Genomic DNA, 14,074 nt, shown 5'->3' with positions numbered 1-14,074 from the left:
CCACCCGGGCAGGAAAGGAAGAGCACCAGGATGCGCCCGAGCGCTCACTTCCGGTTGGGGAGGGGGGGGGCGGAGCTTTACGCGCCTGCGCGCTGAGTCTCGAGGGCGGGCTGCGGGGGGCCGAGGGTGTTGACCCGCGGGCAACCGAAGCTGGGGCCGAGTCCGCCGAGCGGACGGCGTGTGGGCCGGCCTGCGTGGACGGCGTCGCGGGGGTCCGAGTGCGTCGGCACTCGCCCGAAGAAGGCGCCGACGCCCGCGTCCGCTGGGGGCGACAGTTGACGAAGCGGGAGTTCAACGTCGCCCGCTCGCCTGGGTCGCAGCCGGACCTGCACCCCGCCTCCACGTCTGTCGGGGCGTTGGCCGGCGGCCCCGGTGTGCGGGAGCGCTTTGTGAGTCCCGTTCCCGCGGCGTCCCCTTCGCGCTTGGGCATGGTTCCGTTCAGATTTACTGCCCCGGTGCCGTGAACAGACTCGGGGGGGACTCACAGGCACCCGAGACATTCCGGTCGTGTTTGGTCCTGGATTTAACGTCAACAGTGAAATGCACAGCTTTGTGGATATTTTGTCTTGATTTTTTTTTTTTTCTAAGTTAAGGACTGCTTCCTGATCATTTTTTTTTTTTTTGAATTCCGCTATTCCTTATCAAATCCACCTCTACCCTTGGCTTCTTTTCCAAAGAGGTGAAACTGCGTCCTCAAGTCTGAACCCAGAAGACAGTCCCTCTGTTAAGAACCGCGCGGGACCTGTTTTTTTGTGACTAACCATATGAAAAACTTGGAGTTCAGCCTGGAAAGGGGGAGAAGGGTTAAAATGCCAGCGAGGAGACTGCGAGAGGTCGTTTCCCCCAAACCAAAGGGATAACTCGGCTGTGGTGGGGGACGAGCTGCCCCGTGTTCCTCCAGCACTGTCTGCAAATAAACGTCTTGCTGTTGGCGTGAGGACTAGCTCAAACGGAACTTCATATGGCAAGTGATTCCAAATGTTGCAGTTTCCCACCCTGTTTATGTTTTTGTAAAACCTTAGTCTTTATTTTCAACTCTAGTTTGGGATGTGGGAGCCCCAAAATTTAAAGGAGTCAGTGTTTACATTCTCAAGTGTAAGCTACAAATCTGGTTTGTACGGACGTTTGAAGAGTCACTTGGTTCCCTGGGAAAATGGCCAGACAGTCTGCAGAATGTTTCAGCGTGTAGAATGAATGAAAGCTGACTATTTCCCGTTGTGCTTCTTGGTGTGGTCCCGGCGTCATGTTCTTGTTCACACCCATGATGGATACAGTGAGCTTGTATAATCTGCTTAATATTTACCAAATGTTCTCCCTTCTAGTGCCATCCAGTCTGGCATAGGAGAAATGCATAACTTAGTCTTTGGTGGCCTCTGTATTTACAGTTCACCTGCCCTGTTTAGAGCTGTGAAGTGGTACTGATTATCTTAAGGCTCATATTAATGAGTGTGTGCAAGAACAGCAGTATGCTTGCTGCTTTTTGGAGGTATGCTTTAGCAGACCTTCTGTTAGATCAGGCGTTTATATCTATCTGCTGGTTTTTGTTTGTATTCGAGACAGAGTTTCCCTGTAGAGTCCTGGCTTGGAACTCACTGTGTAGACTAGGCTGGCTTGGAACTCACAGAAATCTGCCTCCTGGTGGCTGGGATTCAAGGCATGCACTACCATGCCTGTCTATATACGGGTTTGTACTGGTGAATCATGTCTTTTTCCCACGATGAATAAATACCTTTTAGAATTTTCAGAAAAAAAATATATTTTTTCAGATGGGTGTATGTGAGTTGAGGTGCCCCTGGAGGCCAGAGTAGTTGGATCTACCTAGAGCTAGATTGACCGGTGCTTGTGAGCTGTCTGTTGGAGGTACCAAACTCCAGTCTTCTGCAAGAACAGCAAGTACTCTAACCTGCTTTGCCGTCTCTCCAGCCCCTGAAAAAAAATCCTTTTAAAATGTCCTATTTTTAAATAGAGAGCTGGCTTAGAGGTTAAGAGCACTGGCTGTTCTTCCAGAGGTCCTGAGTTCAATTCCCAGCAACCACATGGTGGCTCACAACCATCTGTGATGAGTTCTGGTGCCCTCTTCTGGCGTGCAGGCAGACACTCAGGCAGAATATTGTATGCATAATAAATAAATAAATCTTAAAAAAAAAAGTCCTGTTTTAGCCGTGCTGTGGTTGTGGTGGCTCACACCTTTAATCCCAGCACTCGAGAGGCAGAGGCAAGGTGGATCTGTGTGAGTTCGAGGCCAGCCTGGTCTACATATCAAGTTCTAGGACAGGCTCCAAAGTTACACAGAGAAACTCTGTCTCAAAACAACAACAATAAAAAAAATCCTATTTTATTTTATTGAGAGAGGATCTCACTGTGTAGCTCTGGTTGGCCTAAAAATCATTCTGTAGACCAGGCTAGCACCAAACTTAAAGAAATTCACCTGTGAGTACTGCAATTAAAGAAGTTCGACAGCATGTCTGCTGCTAAAACATTTTAGATCTCACCCACTTAATTGCTTTGACTGATCATTATTTTCCTAAACATCAGCCATAAAGTCTTCCATTGGAATATATCTAACTATATGCTCAGTCTCTTCTACAGGAAAGTGTCTTCACGTTTGAAGTTAATACGGAGGTCTCAGTTCTTGTGTCATGTCTATTCAGTTGCTGAAGGTCGGGTTTTGATTTAATAGCCACTCAGATTGGACCTGTGACTCAGTGCTAGAACTTACCATGAGAGAGGCCCTCACTGATTTCTTGTTTTCTTAGGTTCGTTGGATTTAACTTCTGCTAGAAAACATCACCAGCTTCTGTCAGAAAATCCTCCTATAGCTGATAAAAGTGTAAGTAAAAGAATTCTAAGTCGTATTAAAACCTCAGTATTATCAAGTTCTTAAAGCTATGTTTTGTTAACAACATGTTTTGTTTTATTTAGGTACTTCAGATGAAGGGGAATATTTTGTTTTTCACTTGTTCATTGTATTTTTATCATATTTTTTATCTGTTTATTTTGTATACATGTAGGTATGTGTGTAGCTAGAGTTTTCCTGCCTGGCCCACAGTCAGGACCAATCTCTCTCACCTGCCAGTCCCACAGCCGCTCAGACCCGACCAAGTAAACACAGAGACTTATATTGGTTACAAACTGTATGGCCGTGGCAGGCTTCTTGCTAACTGTTCTTACAGCTTAAATTAATCCATTTCCATTAATCTATACCTTGCCACGTGGCTCGTGGCTTACCCGGCATCTTCACATGCTGTTTCTCATCGTGGCGGCTGGCAGTGTCTCCTGACTCAGCCTTCCACTTCCCAGCTTTATTCTCCTCCTTGTCCCGCCTATACTTCCTGCCTAGCCAATGGCCAATCAGTGTTTTATTTATTGACTAATCAGCAACACATTTGCCATACAGAACATCCCACAGCATATGTGGGCATGCACAGGCCATTTTTGTGTGTCAGAGAACAACTTTCTGCTGCAGGCCACAGGAATATATCATAAGAACTCAGCTGGTTATGGCAAAGTCACTACCTGGAGGAATCAGGGAATTCCTCCAGAGGAAGCCAAATCCCAAGGAGTTTTTGGTGTTACTTGGCTTGTTATATATCAGCTGTCTTCTGTTGTGAAAATCATGTGTGCCTTCATAGTTTTCCCAATTGACTTTTCCCTTAGAAGGGCTAACAGTGTGGACTGATCACTCTCTGGAAATACACATTCCAGGAATTTGGAGAACAGCCTGGGGAAAGGCTTTCTCTGGAATCAGATTATCTCCCTTAGCCACTTTCAAGGACTAACAGGAGACACTGCCCAGGTGGGCACCCAACTTTCCGAGGACTAACATTGATAACATTCCACATGAAGGTCTCCTGATTTAAGATAAATTCCACAAGGAGACACCGCCTAGGTCAGGTGGACGTTAAGTAATAGCTTTACACAATTCAGCTCAGACCCTCCTTTCTTACAGCCTTACTAACTTTAATACTAACTCCTTACCTAACCACTTCTAGGAATATTTAGATAACCTTCTGTGCTGACAGCTATGCTCAGCCAGAACCCCAGTTCAAACCTCCCTGTAATTATCATCATTGGCAGCATCTGGCCAGGTCCATCCCCAGATGGAGGAAAGTACCTTATCAGAGATACCTCTGTACTTTGTAAGAACAGACTTAAGCATCCAGGCTACCCATTTGAGAAGGCCTGGCGGATGTGCCAATTAAGCTTTACTTCCTGCTTTCCCAAACCTTACCTCTAGTTCCAGATCTCCCTATCTTAACTATCACCAAAGGCATCTAGCTGTACACAGGTTGCCTAGTGACTGAGCACACTTTCCCCCACCCTGCAGAAAAACAGCAGATAGCTTGGACAAATAGGAGCCACAGGAAAAAAGAAGACAGTTCTATTTTCTCCCATTGACCTAGCAACTTATAGATTAACATTTTCTACTAATCACGTTTAAGATTATAGTTGAGCACATAAGAGCCCTCTTCTTAGATATTACCCGAATTTAGCCTTTAGTTAATTCATTTCCCCATTGGTCACTTCCCTTTGGGGGTTGCAAATGATAATTAATGGTTATTGCCTCTCAATGTGATTCTTATCACCCCTCCGTTTGACCCTGGAAGCCTGGCTTTATATACCAGGACTTCCAGGGCACGGAAACGGAGAAGAGAAAAGAGAATGGAAGAACTAGACGGGTAAGAACTTGAGAGGAACAAACTGAGATGGGGAAGAACTAGATTGAAGGGCTAAAAGAGAGTACCGGAGGAACGAGATGGAAGATGAGGAAGAGCCAGATGGGAAAGTACTAGCTGGGTAAGAACAAGCTGAAAAGGACCTAGATGAGGCAGAATTAAGATGTGAGAATTAAGATAGAACTTAGAGGGATCAATAGATAAGTATAGAGAGAAATCAGGCAAGAAAGGAGCTAGACATGAGAACAGAACTGAAGCTGTGTCTATGTGGATGTTAGGCCAGAGGAATTAAAGCAAGTGGACTATAGAGCTCGGTGTGCTGAGATTCTATTTCCTGAAAATAGTCCTCGCCATTAGTAGTTCTCTCTCCTGAGCCCCCTGGGATGTATAATATTAAGGCTGGTCCCTCTAATATTATACAAGAACTTTCAAGAGTTTATTCTCTCCTATCTAGTTGGAGTCATCGGACTTGGCAGCAAGTGCCTTCCCCTTTAAGCCATCTTACTAGCTCAAGAAATGTTCTATGACTGTGACTTGAAGAGTGTGGGGTGTTAAGTATGTCTCCTGTATTGTTAGTCTTATTGGTATTTAGAAAATGGACACCTGTCATCATTATAACCTTTTTAAAATAAGCTTTTCCACTCTCGTGTGTGTGTGTGCGCGTGCGTGTGTGGAGGGGTAAGGGGTGTGTGTACATGTTATGGTTCGAGGCTGCTGTCGGGAAGCATCCTCCACTGTCCTTCCACCTTAGTTCATTGAGTCAGAGTCTCTCAGTCCCAGAGCTCACTGACCTCCTGCCTCTGGGGAGCCCCGTCTCGCCTTCCGGGGCTGGAGTTACAGGCAGACCGCCACATTCTCCCAGCATTTACTTTGGTACTGGGATCCACACTCTGGTCCTCTTGCTTGTGAGGCGAGTGCTTTATCTCCTGAGCCGTCTCCACAGCCCTCTTTGTTTTCTTTTGCTTTAGCAGCTAAAAGGAAGGTGAAGAGCAACATGGAATCGATCTAGTGCCTCAAGAGTTCAAGTGTGTCGGCACCGAATAGTCTTAGAGATGAGTTCTAGGGTTGTGTGTAAGAGCAGAAAGCTGTTGAGCGGTAGATGTACCCTACGTAGCGGAACTTTCTAAGAGCACATGAGCTCAGTGACCCTGAAAGCTGTGGCTGGTTTACAGTGCTGTACTGTGAAATGACCGTGCCCCCCTCCTCCAGCTGACCATCCTTGACCCAGATTAGCACATGAAGCTGGAGCGGGCTGAGGTGGAATCATCTCATCACATGTGGATTTGAACCAGAACTGTGTGCCGTTTCTGCTTCCTCGTTCACTTTCTCATTCACCATGCCGATACCGATTTGCTCATTCACTTTCTCATTCACCATGCCGATACCGATTTGCTCATTCACTTTCTCATTCACCATGCCGTTACCGATTTGCTCGTTCATTGAGAAGTCTTTGAGTGGCTTGAGAACACTTGTGAACTCTGTAGTGTTGGGAATGAGATAAAGAAGATGTGCAGGCCTGCCTCCCTAGATCCCAGTAGTCACATGGCTGCCGAAGGTACTTCATTACTGGTCATTGTACAGCTCATTTGGTCTTACTCTTTTCTTTTCTGCCCAAAGGATTTTTCTAAAGATGCTGTAGTTCCAAGGCTACCTTTGAATAGAACAGAAGAGAACAGCACACAAAAAGGTAAGTTAATACAGTTTTTACAACTGAATTGAGATATGCTGAAAAAATTTCTTTTTTTCAGTTTTGAATGCATAGTTCTGTGACCTTAAGTCCATTCATATTGTTGTGCGGCCGTCACTGTCTTTCCTCTCTGGGATGTTTCTCATGTCCCCTCCCGAGCTCTGTGCCCCTGAAGTCCTCAGTCTTGCCTCTCGGTTTGACCCCTCACGTGCCTCTCTAAGTGGCATCGTGCAGTGTTTAACCTTGGTGCCTGGCTCACTTGAGCCTGTCCATGGTGGAGTTTGTGTCAGGATTTTCCTTTCTGCAAATTGAATCTAATTTATTTCTTTTGTGTGTTTGAGTATTTTGCCTGCCTGTGTGTCTGTACACAATACTCATGCAGTGCCCAAAAAGTCAGAGGGGGGGTCAGATTTCCTGATTTTGTTCTTCCTTTAGAGGTAGAACAAATTCTAATTTCGTCTCCGCTCATTTTTATTTTTATATAATTTTCTCATATTTAGGATATTGATTGTTACATTATTGCTTAGTCATTTAAACTGTTCCTTACCTTTTAAAACATGATAAATCCAGGGGGTAGAGAGATGACTCAGTGGGTGAGAACATTGGCTGCTCTTCCAAAGCACCCCTGGTTCAGTTCCCAGCACCCATATGACAGTTCACAACTGTCTGTAACTCCAATTCCAAAGTATCCGACACCCTTACACAGACATACATATAGGCAAAACACCAATGCACATAAAATAAAACAAATCATTAAAATTGATAAATTCTGTTACCAAATCACTATACATTCTTTTACTTTAAGATGTTGGTTTTTTTTGTGTATATATGTGTGCATGCATACATGTTCGTGTGTAGGTCTATGTGTACTTGTATAGGGTTTGTGTGTGTGTGTTTGCATGAATGGAGGCTAGAGTTGATATCAAGTGTCTCACTCACTCTCTCCCTGTAATCTGTTAAGACATGGTCTCTTAGGAGCCTGGAATTCACTACTCAGCTCATCTGGCTGGTCAAGGAGCATCCTTTCTCTGCTGTCTAGCACCGGGATTGCAGATGCACACTGCTCTGTTTGGCTTTTTATGTTGGTTACTAGGGGTTGAGATCCAGGTCCTCAAGCTTGTGTGACAAGCAGTTGGCTAATGGAGCCATCTCCTCAGTCTTTTAATTGTTTTGTTTGAGAGACAGGCTTTTTGCCGCATAGTCCTGGCTGGCCTAGAACTTGCTATGGTAGACCAGGCTAGCATCAAACTTGCAGGAAACTTCATGCCTCTGCATCCTGAGTGTGTAGATATGAGTGTCAAATTACAGGTCCAAATTCATTCATTATTTTTTTCTTTCTTTCTCTCTCCTCTCCTCTTCTCTTCTCTCTCATTCCTCTCCTCTCCTCTCCTCTCCTCTCCTCTCCCTCTCCTCTGCTCTCTCTCTCCTCTTTCCTCTCCCTCTCCTCTCCTCTCCTCTTTCCTCTCCTCTCCTCTCCTCCTCCTCTCCTCTCCTCTCCTCTTTTCCTCTCTCTCTCGCTCTCCTCTCCTCTTTCCCTCTCCTCTCCTCCTCCTCTCCTCTCCTCCTCCTCTCCTCTTTCCCTCTCTTCCTCTCCTCTCCTCTCCTCTTTCCTCTCCTCTCCTCGTCCTCTCCTCTGCTCTCCTCTCCTCTTTCCTCTCCTCTCCTCTCCTCTGTTCCTCTCCTCTCCTCTCCTCTCCTCTCCTCTCCTCTCCTCTTTCCTCTCCTCTCCTCTCCTCTCCTCTTTCCTCTCTCCTCTCCTCTCCTCTCCTCTCCTCTGCTCTCCTCTCCTCTTTCCTCTCCTCTCCTCTCCTCTCCTCTTTCCTCTCCTCTCCTCTCCTCTCCTCTCCTCTCCTCTCCTCTTTCCTCTCCTCTCCTCTCCTCTCCTCTCCTCTCCTCTCCTCTTTCCTCTCCTCTCCTCTCCTCTCCTCTCCTCTCCTCTCCTCTTTCTCCTCTCCTCCTCCTCTTTCCTCTCCTCTCCTCTTTCCTCTCCTCTCCTCTCCCTCTCCTCTCCTCTTTCCTCTCCTCTCCTCTTTCCTCTCCTCTCCTCTCCTCTTTCCTCTCCTCTCCTCTCCTCTTTCCTCTCCTCTCGCTCTCCTCTCCTCTCCTCTCCTCTCCTCTCCCTCCTCTCCTCCTCCTCTCCCTCTCCTCCTCTCCTCCTCCCCTCCTCCCCTCCTCCTCTCCTCCTCCCCTCCTCCCCTCCTCCCCACCCTCCTCCCCTCCTCCCCTCCTCTTCTCTCCTCCTCTCCCCCTCCTCCCCTCCTCCCCTCCTCCTCTCCTCCTCTCTCCTCTCCTCCTCCCCCTCCTCCCCTCCTCCCCCCCCTCCCCCCCTCCTCCCCTCCTCCTCTCCTCCTCTCCTCCTCTCCTCCTCCCCTCCTCCCCTCTCCTCCCCCTCCTCCCCTCCTCCCCTCCTCCTCTCTCCTCCTCTCCCCCCTCCTCCCCTCCTCCCCTCCTCCTCCTCTCCTCCTCTCTTCCTCTCCTCCTCTCCTCCTCTCCTCCCCTCCTCTCCTCCTCCCCTCCTCTCCTCCTCCCCTCCTCCCCTCCTCCCCTCCTCCCCCCTCCTCCCCTCCTCTCCTCTCCCCCTCCTCCCCTCCTCCCCTCCTCCTCTCTCCTCCTCTCTCCTCCTCTCCTCCTCCCCCCCTCCTCCCCTCCTCCTCTCTCCTCCTCTCCTCCTCTCCTCCTCTCCTCCCTCCTCCCTCCTCTCCTCCTCCCCCCCCTCCTCCCCTCCTCCCTCCTCTCCTCCTCTCCTCCTCTCCTCCTCCCCTCCTCCCTCCTCTCCTCCTCTCCTCTCCTCTCCTCTCCTCCTCCCCTCCTCCCCCCCCTCCTCCCCTCCTCCCCTCCTCCCCTCCTCCTCCCCTCCTCCCCTCCTCCTCTCCTCCTCCCCTCCTCCTCCCCTCCTCCTCTCCTCCTCTCCTCCTCCCCCTCCTCCTCCCCTCCTCCCCCTCCTCCTCTCCTCCTCCCCTCCTCCTCCCCTCCTCCTCCCCTCCTCCTCTCCTCTTCTCCTCCTCCCCTCCTCCCCTCCTCCCCTCCTCCTCCCCTCCTCCTCCCCTCCTCCTCCCCTCCTCCTCTCCTCCTCTCCTCCTCCCCTCCTCCCCTCCTCCCCTCCTCCCTCCCCTCCTCCCCTCCTCCACCCCTCCTCCTCCCCTTCTCCTCCCCCTCCCCTCCCTCCTCCCCCTCCTCCTCCCCCTCCTCTCCTCCTCCCCTCCTCCTCTCCTCCTCTCCTCCTCCCCTCCTCCCCTCCTCCCCCTCCTCCTCCCCTCCTCCTCCCCCTCCTCCTCCCCTCCTCCTCCTCCCCCTCCTCCTCCCCTCCCCCTCCTCCTCCCCTCCTCCTCCCCTCCTCCCCTCCTCCTCCCCCTCCTCCTTCTCCCCTCTCCCCTCTCCCCTCTCCCTCTCCCTCTCCCTCTCCTCCCCTCCCCTCTCCCCCTCCCCCCCTCCCCCTCCCCCCCCTCCCCTCCCCTCCCCCTCCCCCTCCCTCTTCTCTTCTCTTCTTTTCTCTCTCCTCTCTCTCTCTCTCCTTTCTTTCTTTCACAGTACCAGGGATCAAACCTGTGACCTCATACATACTAAGCGAGTGTTCTGCCACTGAACTGCATGCCTAGCCCTCAATCTTGACATTTTTTCTTCTTAGAATCTGAAATATATTTTTGTGTCTTGATTTTTCAGCAAATGACATCTTTATTTCGCAGTACACCATGGGACAGAAAGATGCTTTGCGAACTGTTCTAAAGCAAAAGTAAGTTTCGTTTACAGACACCCCCGTGATGTGCTACCTTGTCGGAGGGAAACTGCTTTAGCCTATGTTGAGAGATGAATACACAGCAATTTAGAACCCAGCAATGTTCTAAGATGAACCGTAGCAATGTCTAGGGCTGGGGATGTAGCTCAGTGGTACAGCAGCACTTGCCAACGTGCACGGTCTAGGAGTGTGAATGTAGCTTAATAACGAACGGCAAGTTCTGGTAGAGCTCCCCCTCTGCCTTGTGCCCTGCTCTCTTGCTCACTCGAATAGTTACAATAGCCCAGCGTATCTCATGATGTACACAGACGCAGGCATGAGCGGCCAGAGCGGGACAGGAAAGAGCATTGCATTCAGTGGATTACCATACAGCTATGTAAACCACGGCATGCCTGATTATGAAGTCTCAGCTCTGTGTTCCGTACAGCAACTCAAAAGCAATCAGTAAAGGGAGAGATCAGCAGGCGGTGTGAAGACAGGTTTGTGGAAAAGGCCATGACCGTATCACATCCAAAGAAAGTAGTGAGTTGGGTAGAAGGTTGAGAGTACAGAGAGAAAAGCTTGAGATTAGTTGTGGGCCCAGTGGTTTTGTGTCTTCAATGAGAAGAGCTTTGTGACTCCTCATAGATGTTTGGCAGAGTAAGAGCTGTATGATGTAAAGTGGGGCAGCTAGAAGAGCGGAATTGGGGGTGGGGGAACGACAAGCTGACCTCAGAAAGCTGAAGGCCCGTGGGAAGATCTCTGGGAATTGGACCCATAACTCTGTCCTTCACTAAATCCTTGGCTTTGGTCAAGTAAATCCCATCACTTCTACACTTCAGTTTCATTACATAAAATTGAGAAATAAGGGTAGATGATCTTAGTAAGATTCCCCACCTTCCCAGTTCTGTCTAAGGCAGTTGTCATGTAATTGTGATGAAATAATTGAGGAAACTTGGTGACTCAGCTGGTTATGAGAAGGTCAGCAGATGGAGAAGCTGAAATAACGTCACACAGTTGAGGTGCACAGGGAACAGTTGTGAAGAGGGTCACAGAAGGAAGGACAGGAGCGCTGTGCTGTGCTCAGAAGTAAGCTGAGGGGACCGTGCTGTAGTAGGCCTATTCCTGCTGACACCACTTAGACTCACTTAGAGATTCCCAGGTTTTGTCGTGTCCTTGAACCAGTTTGTCTGGGTCTAAATAGAGAGTGCGGTGGACCAGCTTAAAAAAATGAAGTCAGATGTATATCTGGGATTGTGTATCTGTGTTTGCTGTGTTCTTTTTTTGTGGTAAGGGGGACTGAACTCAAGGCCTTGCGCAGGCTAGGATCTCCCACTGAGCTGTTATCCCCATGCTGCTGTACTCCTTTGTGATGCATACTGCCTAAGGGTATGTTTGGTGCCCCTTAAATAAACCAGGAAACATTTATTGAAGAGGCTAGGATTCAGAAAACTCAGAACTTTTTTTTTTTTTTTTTTTTTTTTTTTTTTTTTTTGGTTTTTCGAGACAGGGTTTCTCTGTGTAGTTTTGCGCCTCTCCTGGAACTCACTTGGTAGCCCAGGCTGGCCTCGAACTCACAGAGATCCGCCTGGCTCTGCCTCCCGAGTGCTGGGATTAAAGGCGTGCGCCACCACCCCGCCCGGCTCTCAGAACTTTTAATAGTCCTTCTTGGGACTTTGTGGTAAGTAAGTAAGCCAGCAAAGAAAGAAAGAGTTGCCGTGTAAACCAGAGGGATCATATGCATCACAGAAGCAGGGTAGATTGGTGGTTACCACAAGTTGGTTGTTAGGGAAATGGGAGATAATTACCAAAGTGGACCTTTGTATGCAGCATGACAACCAATATTAATATTAATTGTTAACTAATTAATATTAATAATTAATATTAATTACTAAGAATTAATTACTAAGAATATTTATTTACTAAGCGAATATTAATTACTAAGAGTAGATCAGAAGTGTTACACCAGAGAATAGGTAGTTATGTAAGGTAATGGGTATATTGATTAGCTTGATTGTGCTATTTTGCGGTGTATACATGTATCAAAAAATCACATTATATACTGCACATACATAATTTAAATTTGTCAATCATACCTTAGTCAGTCTTTGAAAAATAGTAGTCTGTATCGTTACTGTTAAAATTTTTTGGGTTTTTGGCTTTTGTTTTTTAATTTTTGAGGTCATATTTTAATGTCAACATTTCTCTCCTCCCCATTTCCATATACCCCTCCCCACTCTCCTTCAAATTCACGGTCTCTTTTTTCACCAGTTGTTACTGCGTGCATAGTTGTATTTGCACGCGCGCGCGCGCGCGCGCGCGCACACACACACACATTCTCCGAATAAAAACCTGTGGAGTCCATATGTTCAGGGCTGACCGTTTGTCACTGGACAACCACTTGGTGTGCTCTCCCTGGGAAGAGCCAGCTCTCCCTCTCCGGCTTTCCTCGGTTGCCTGTGGTTCTTTGTGTAGGGCTGAGGTCTCTTGGGCTTCTCCGAATGCAGTTTGGCATGGTCAGTGGTGTCATCCTTGTTGAGCTCATGTCTGGTGGCCATGTTGGTGAGACCTTATGGGTGTGGCTTCTGTAGACACAGCATCCCAGCAAGTCCCTGCTCCCCTGGCTCGTAGGATCCCTCTGGCCCTCCGCTGCAGTGTTCCCGGACGGAGCCTTAGGTGAGAGGGTGTTTAGTAGTGACCCCACAGCTCTGCGCTTTGATTGGCTGTGGTTTTCTGAAGTGGGCTCCATCCATTGCTAAGAAAAGTTTCCTGGATGACGACGAAGACTACACTTCTCTGTGGGTATAAGGACAAATGTTTTTAGATTACTGCCAGGGATTATGTGCGTTTAGTAAATTAGTGGTTGTCCGTTTTCCTCCGATAACCGTGGTTTCACCAGCACTGACTAGGTAGGTAGGTTTCCAGGCATGGTCTCCCTCTTGTTGAGCAAGTCTTAAGTGCTCTGGGACAGCTGTTGGTTACCAGCAGGATATATGCACCACTTATGGACCTGTAAGCTTATCGTGCCGTGCTGGTTGTTGATGTGGTTCATGGGAGTCATAGCTGGGTGGGACTGTTGGTTGCCTTTCTCTTTTGGAAACTAGCAGGGCCCCTTCTGGCACCGTGAAAGCTAGTCCTCAGGGAGGAACCAATCAGGTCAGCTTCATCTTAGGGGCCTCTGGGCCTTGTTTTTGATGTACATGGTGTCTTCAGGGGCAGTAATCAAGGGCAACAGCCCTAGGCTGTATGTGTTGGAGTCTCTTAGACAGTCGTGACCAACAACTGAAAAGAGGGATTCTCATGTCTGCTATCGGGTGGTGGTGGTTTTTTAAGTTTTTCTTTAGAGGGGGTGTTGTCCGCCCAAATAAAGTTCATTAAACCTGTGTATTGTATCTATACACTGAAGTGCCTGCATTACAGTTTTTTAGGGTAAATAGTTAAAAGTATAATCCCTTGTGCCTTTTCAGCTCTCCGTGCTGTTATTTCACCCTCCCTCTCCCTTCCCTCAGGAGCCTGCCTTTTTGTTTGCCCTGTCCGATGAGTTGTGTCCTGCTGTTCTCCTTCCCCTGTCCTCCTGTCTTTACCTTCCTCCTACTCCCCAGGGAGCCCATTTCCCGTCCTGGATTAGCTGTGTTCTGCAACCCCTTTACTGCATTCCTGCCTTCTGTACTGAACCCCCATCTCTTCCTTAAGGAGTGCACCCTTTCTCCATTCCCTGATCAGATTACTTGCACTCATCTATCCCCTCTCAATTGCTCCCCAAACCACCTAGTGGAGCAATGGTCCTGTTTTCCTTTCCTGGTTTTTGTAGTTACTACTGACTATGTATTCACACCTGAAGATTCAGAGCTGGACCTCCAATTAGAGAGAACATGCAACATTTGTCTTTCTGGGCCCAAGTTGCCTCACTCAATATGATCTTTTCTAGTTCCAGCCATATTTACCTGCAGAGTTTATGATTTCATTTTCCTTTACCACTGAATAGTATTCTGTAAAGTA

General features: G+C 48.3%; 1 protein-coding gene across 1 annotated transcript in view; it reads left to right on the top strand.

The window, feature by feature from the left end:
* Positions 1–136: 136 nt before the first annotated feature.
* The window catches only part of Kiaa0586 (KIAA0586 ortholog), a 115,108-nt gene continuing 101,170 nt past the window's right edge, over positions 137–14,074 (top strand). Inside the window, 5 exon segments of the mRNA XM_052739636.1 lie at positions 137–842; positions 844–964; positions 2,757–2,830; positions 6,294–6,363; positions 10,024–10,093. Coding sequence (XP_052595596.1) covers positions 765–842; positions 844–964; positions 2,757–2,830; positions 6,294–6,363; positions 10,024–10,093 — 413 coding nt within the window. The 5' untranslated portion in view covers positions 137–764.

This window comes from Peromyscus californicus, unplaced genomic scaffold (genome assembly GCF_007827085.1).
Source record: "Peromyscus californicus insignis strain IS unplaced genomic scaffold, ASM782708v3 Scaffold_15__1_contigs__length_86483966, whole genome shotgun sequence".
Classification (NCBI taxonomy): domain Eukaryota; kingdom Metazoa; phylum Chordata; class Mammalia; order Rodentia; family Cricetidae; genus Peromyscus; species Peromyscus californicus.
The sequence above is the reverse complement of the archived record's forward strand: the minus strand, read 5'-3'. Positions and strand labels throughout refer to the sequence as shown.